Source organism: Hermetia illucens, chromosome 1 (genome assembly GCF_905115235.1).
Source record: "Hermetia illucens chromosome 1, iHerIll2.2.curated.20191125, whole genome shotgun sequence".
Lineage (NCBI taxonomy): Eukaryota > Metazoa > Arthropoda > Insecta > Diptera > Stratiomyidae > Hermetia > Hermetia illucens.
The window spans coordinates 27,178,174-27,184,509 of record NC_051849.1 but is presented as its reverse complement, the minus strand read 5'-3'; the positions used below and the strand labels follow the sequence as shown (position 1 = coordinate 27,184,509).

The 6,336-nt window shown below is 43.8% G+C and overlaps 1 protein-coding gene across 3 annotated transcripts in view; it reads right to left on the bottom strand.

The window, feature by feature from the left end:
• Nucleotides 1-2,152: 2,152 nt before the first annotated feature.
• The window catches only part of LOC119659331 (toll-like receptor 6), a 38,009-nt gene continuing 33,825 nt past the window's right edge, over nt 2,153-6,336 (bottom strand). For all 3 annotated transcript variants that reach the window (XM_038067390.1, XM_038067376.1, XM_038067382.1), the window contains 4 exons: nt 3,662-4,951; nt 3,385-3,601; nt 3,069-3,328; nt 2,153-3,012 (listed from right to left, as the gene is read on the bottom strand). In XM_038067390.1, the coding sequence (XP_037923318.1) occupies nt 2,235-3,012; nt 3,069-3,328; nt 3,385-3,601; nt 3,662-4,950 (2,544 nt within the window). In that variant the 5' untranslated portion in view covers nt 4,951 and the 3' untranslated portion in view covers nt 2,153-2,234. The remainder of the gene's footprint in view (nt 3,013-3,068; nt 3,329-3,384; nt 3,602-3,661; nt 4,952-6,336) is intronic.

The window sequence follows — 6,336 nt, the reverse complement described above, 5'->3', positions numbered from 1 at the left end:
CCTTAGTTTTGGAGCCAGACAAGTACGGGTTCAAAACGGGCATTGTGTTGGGCGGCCTTGGGCAGGAAACGACGATAGAAGTTTAGCATGTCCAAGAACCTCCTCAACTCCCTTACTGTCTTCGGACGCGGGAAGCCTGTAATCGCTTGCACCTTGTCTGAGTCGGGCTGTATTCCTTCAGGGGAAATGGAGTGGCCGAGGAATCTCACCTACGTTTGAAGGAACTTGCATTTCTCAACGTTTAGGACTAACCCGGCCTCAAGCAGACGTTGAAAAATGCACTCGAGATGGGTTAAGTGATCAGACTCAGTGGAAGAAGCGACCAAAACATCATCTAAGTATACGAAACAGAAATCTAGGTTTCGTAGGACTGAGTGGATGAAGCTTTGAAAGGTTTGCCCGCATTGCACAATCCGAATGTCATACGAGTGAACTCGAAGATGTGTGTGCATATTGCCGTCTTTGGTATGTCGTCTGGAGCTACAGGGATTTGACGGTAAGCCTTGGTTAAGTCCAAAGTCGGAAAGATGCGGCAATTCGCGAGGTGATACGCAAAGTCGTGGATGAGTGGAATTGGATATCAGTCAGGAACAGTCTGCGCATTTAGCCTTCTGTAATCCCCGCATTGGCGCCAGTCGCCGTTTGGCTTAGGCACCATATGCAGTGAGGAAGACCAACAGCTGTTTGAGGGCCTGCAGATACCCTATTGAACGAGTTGTTTGAATTCTTTCCGCCCTATAGTCAGTTTCTGGGGTGGTAGAGGATGCACCTTCGAGAAGATCGGGGAACCAGTAGTGTTAATGTGGTGCTGCACATTGTGCCTCATTGATTTGGAGAGACTACATTCGGTAGTAATCTAGCTGAACTTTTGGAGAAGTGGCCGAACACGAGAATCGGTAATGTCTTCTAAAAGAACGGAAAGATTATTGCCTGGGTGAGATGTCATTTGGCCCGACGAATTAAGGTTGGTCGTGGGATCTATAAGAGACTTGTTTTGCAAGTCCACCAGCAACCCATAGTGACACAAGAAGTCTGCGCCTAGTATGGTGAGGCTGACATCCGCCAGGGTGAAACGCCACGAAAATGTCCTACGCACAGGATTGGTAACATTCGAAATAAATTGCGAATCCTGCTGCGCCACAAACTGCTCTATCATAATCCAGAAAGAAAAGTTCGCAGTGTGGCGGGCATATAAAGACCGCTTTGTGTCTCTGTTGGTGTTCACCAAGAAAGCGCCCTCTCACAACTCTTCAGTGTCCATATATCACACGTCTCTTAGGACAATTGGTCGAAAGTAACTTGCTCAGAAATGAAATGATCGCCAATGGTGCGTTATGAAATTGCGTCACGCATTAGGACAACTTGGATGAAGTGGCATTCTAAACTGGCTTTTTTATGATGGACATATCAACGAACATCTCAAATCCAAAATTGACCACAGTGTCGTCTACCCTGGTTCTGAGTGTTGGCCGACCATAAATGACAATGAACAATATCTCGCGGTAATGGAGACGAAAATGTTGTTTTGAACCATACACATCGCCATGACCACATCCGGCAAGAAGATATCCGCGATCAATATGGGTTTGCCCCAATCATGGAAAAATTGCGAGAGAGGTGTCCTTGATGATATGCTCACGTAATTCACGCTAACAGGAATTCACTTCCAAAGATTGGTTTGAACATCGAAGTCGATGGGGAACGATCGATCGCCGGCCGAAACAAAGGTGGCTTGATACGCTGGAGGGTGATTTAAATGCCTCACGACTGCATCTAGACCAAGCCTTTGGTAGAATAAAATGGTGCAACCGATCAGGACGAGCCGACCCCGCTTCTGAACGGGACAAAGGCTGAAAAAGACAAAGAATATAGTCTGTATGGAAATCTCGTAGTAAATTTTCTTTTTGAAAAATAGTTTACGAAGCTGCAAAAGATCAGCTGATGATATCACGAGAGGCAGAATTCGATCATCCAATGGCTAATACGATTATACAAAACGAAGACTGTTTCACCGTTTCATGCCAGGAAGGAGGTTACTCGTCAGACGCTGGCTTACCTCTGCTCTGAGAGCAGCGTCACCGAGGGGGTCGCAGATGTAAAATGCTCACTTTATATACTACGAATATATTACGAGTACACTAATGCCAACGTATAAGTATAAAAGGAGAATATATTAATTATTATTATGTACACCTAAATAATAGTACGTAAGTAGCTCTCAATGAATGTTGTCCCTAAAATTGACTTTCCTTTGGCTCTTTAGGCTCACTCGAAGCTTTGGCTGTAGCGTCGTTGGGTGCTGGTGGCCCCTCCGATGGGGGCTTATTATGAACAATAACAATTCCTAGATCCGATGCAACTGAACTTCGAACTGATGTTCTTCTACTGCCAGGATCTGAATGTGAACTTACAATCTCATAATCATCACCGGAATTACTGATAGACTTCGGCCTAACGTAATAATTCTCAATAAAGTCCAATGAATTATTTCTAAGCGGCGCTGCTGAAGGACCTTCATCATTGATCCTTTCTGCAGAAGATGATGGTGATACTGAGCTGGCAGTCGTACTTCGAGGTTTTCGGCGTGTGTAAGGACTGTTTTCAAAGGAGACGAAATTCGACATTTTGCCAAGGCTCTCTGAATTTTGAAATTTTCCATCGGGGCAGCGTGGGGGGCGAACGGCTACCAGGCGACTTCCACGTCTTGAGCGAGGAGCATGACGGCGGAAACTTGGAGTTCGTCTGATTTTAGCAACTCTCTCGTCATCCCCGTCTCCTCGTAAAAGAGCATTATCGCTATGAAATCGGCTACGATGTTCCCGTTGAAGTTGGCTGTCAGGTTGATCTATTCCTTCGTTTGATTCCTTCATTGTGATATCGGCGTAGGATTTTGTTAGTCGTTTCAGAGGTGGCATAAGGAGAGCTGCTTCGTATGATGGTGGGTTTGACTCTCGTGGATCCGGAGCATTCTGCTGTGCTTCTTGTTCGATGAATTGGCGGTTGTAGTTTTGACTGGAAGGAAAGGGCTGTCAGTCCTTTTTGGAAATATACGTAACAATTTTACTTACAGTCTTCTTTGTTCTTCCAGGTTTTCTCGGAGCTCCGCCGTATTTCGTCGTTGTTTTTTCTTCTTCATGTATTTCTTCGCCATCCGATAAGCAAACAGACTCAAACAAAGCGCCGCTAAGGACGACATCGCTATAGCCCAGAATTTCTCGATAGTGCTCATGTTCTGCTGCGGGAACCAAACTGAGAAGCAAACAGCATCCCATGTTCTTCCAAAGGTTTGCTCAGGACTTGTACATTTAAGTTTCTTCGTAGAGGTTATCTAAAGGCAATTGGAAGAATTAAGAAGTTGTCCGACTCAATGTTGGTTTTACTTACTTTAGGTGGCGATTGCGTCAGATAGAGGAAGAACTGCTTAAAGGATGGCTCCTTGCAGTCACATCTCCATGGATTATCCTCTAACGAAATAAAGTGGAGATATTGATTCCTTTTGAAATAATCGGGTTTAAATGGCACTGTGAAGCGATTCCCCGTCAAAATGAGCGCCGATAGTTCTGGAAAGTGCCGGAAAGTGGTGTTTGTTATCGAAGAGAGTCTGCAATTGACAGTTGTGATAATTAAGGCGCTTCTACTCATTTATATTGACCCTGATTACCTATTCAGGCCCAAATCTAATGTCTGTAATGTTTGCGAGGCAAACCCGGCTGGAAGACTAGATATCAAATTATTTGACAAGTTCAAGTCGGTTACCGGCATGTGTATCAAACTGTCGGCAGCAATTGATGTTATTTCGCACGAGCTCAGGTCCAAATTCAAGATCGACGTCCCAATGATTCTACCGAATCTCGTTAAATAGTTTCTACTCAAATTAAGATTAGTGAGAATTTCATTATTGGAGAAAACACTTCTGTCGACCTCCCCAATCATATTATACGAGAGATCCAGGCGTTTCAAAATCCGCAAATTGCTGAACGCGTTAGGTTCCAGCAATCGAATCGCATTATTCGATAGGTCCAGGTTCTCTATTTGAGAATTCAAACGGAAGCTGGTTTCAGATATTTCGCGAATCATGTTGCCCTTCAGGAGGACCGTCGTCACATTTGGGAAACCTTCGAGGTTGATGGAAGGCATGTTGCAGTAAGACAAGTTGATTCGGCGCAAAGATCGTGAAGTTACGTATCCATTCGCTTGAGGCTCTAACGTAAGTAACGAATTCCTCGATAAATCCAGAGCCTGCAGATTTGGAACTCCGCTGAAAATGTTGGGTGGAAGGAAGTGCAATTCGCAGCTACTCAAGTTGATCGCCTTCAACGACAATGACTCCAGCCTTGTTATCGTCTGTAAAGGATTTCCTGCTAGTATAAGATTTTCCAATCGATTCATGCCCTGAAGAGCAAAGTTGCCTGTGATTTTCGTTATATTGCAGAAGCTCAAGTCCAAGGTAAGCAAGGAGGTGCTAATAAGAGCTATTCGTTGATCATTGGTTGAAAATGTTGAAATAGGGTTGCCTGCCAGTGAGAGGGTTTCCAAGTGAACAGTGTTCATGAGCACCCTCGCCGGATTGATGTCGGCCCATTTCGTGATATTGTTCCCGCGCAGATACAAATGCCTCAGATTTTTGAACCCCAAAAACGTGTCAGCCGAAAGGGCATGTATGAAATTATTTGATAAATCTAACGACGTTAATGTCGGTACCAATGATAGTTCCGTGGGGAACTCGGTGAATTTGTTGTTCGATAGATATAATGTTTCTATTGGAAGATCGGAGAAATCCGGTAAATTGATGAGATCTCTACTTGAACAGTTTACACTTAAACTGTCAAGGACCCAATCACAGTTACATTGGTTTGGACAATTGACTGCTTGCGCCACTGCGAATTGCGTGATGAGGGTTATCACGGACCACAGTGGAAATGATGCTGTTCTGCGATTTGATAAAGTCATTCTGTAATAAAAAAAAGAACTTACTAACGTCAAGGTATTATATGAAAATAAATTGGGTGCATATGATCACTGTAGTCCCTGAACCATCCGTTTTTAAATTTCTTTAGCGTCCTTGTAATTCTATGGTGAGTCTTACTGAGAAGAACAGTGACATGGCATACCGAGCAATAGAATTTCTTTTTTCCTTAATATATTGTAATTAAAAAAAAGGATTGACATGGTGAAAGGTCTATTCTTAGGGGCCGAAGGCGACCTAGAAGGAAGAGCTCCCCCAGAAACCTAAAAGAAATGACTAAATTGACCGTGAAGAGGGAGACGATGAGGGGGGTCCTTTGAGCATTTCGATTCCTAATGTGTCATTATACAGAATTTCACGTGTCCATGCCGATGCGTGGCTCCTGAGAAATACAACAAACAGACTCGGCGGTTCGCCTGCTCCTAATGAAATAAATACACACGACCTACACCTGGAAATAAAAATTAAAACAAAAACACGGCACGAACGCCTTTCCTCTTGCCTCAGATATTCAGTGAGGCTCGGCCTCTGAGATTCACAGCTCCTTGACAACCTCAGCCCATTTTTTTAGAGGATGTCCCTTTTAAGATTGTGTCTGGAAAATACGAAGGAAGTACTGCACATGTAGCAGAAGAATTTATCAAAAGAGATTATTTTCGGAGAAACAGAGGAAAGTGAAGGCAGTGGAAGGAACTCGAATACCAACATTGAGGAATGAAAACTCTACCACGGAACACCACCTCATCCGATAAATTTTCGCCCTAAAAAATTGGTGAAGCCCCACCTATGAGATTGCCACCTTACCTTGATATCTTTAGGTTTTTAATGAAGTGACTATTTTCATGTATATGAGTTACAGACGGTAGAAGACTATAAATCCAACCAAAGTAAAGGAGAAACAAGATGGAACCAAAAAATTGCATCTGAGCCTTGAAGCCTGCTATAGCCCTTCATATTACTAAGGAAGGTAATAATTACAACATCCAGAGAGTGATGATACCATGCATGGATTTAGCAGATGTTACTGAAGAAGAGGTTCGACGAACCATAAACAGCTCAAAGAAGTGGGGATCTTGCCAATATTAACTAGATTGCAAGCTGGCTACACTTTGTGAATGGGACAGCCATGCTAAAGATCAACACTTTGCGCGTGAATGTCTGTCTGTCTGCCTGTCCGTCACACGCATTTTTCTCGGAGACTGTAGCAGCGATTGACACCAAATTCGGTGGAAAGGTGGGAACTGTGAACGCTCACGCGTACAGTGACTTACATCCCTTTACGCCGAATTTAAGGCCCCCCCCTTACATGCAAATTTTTTTCTCACCAAATATAGTCATGTCGGGTATCAAATGAAAAGTCTCGGTTAGTA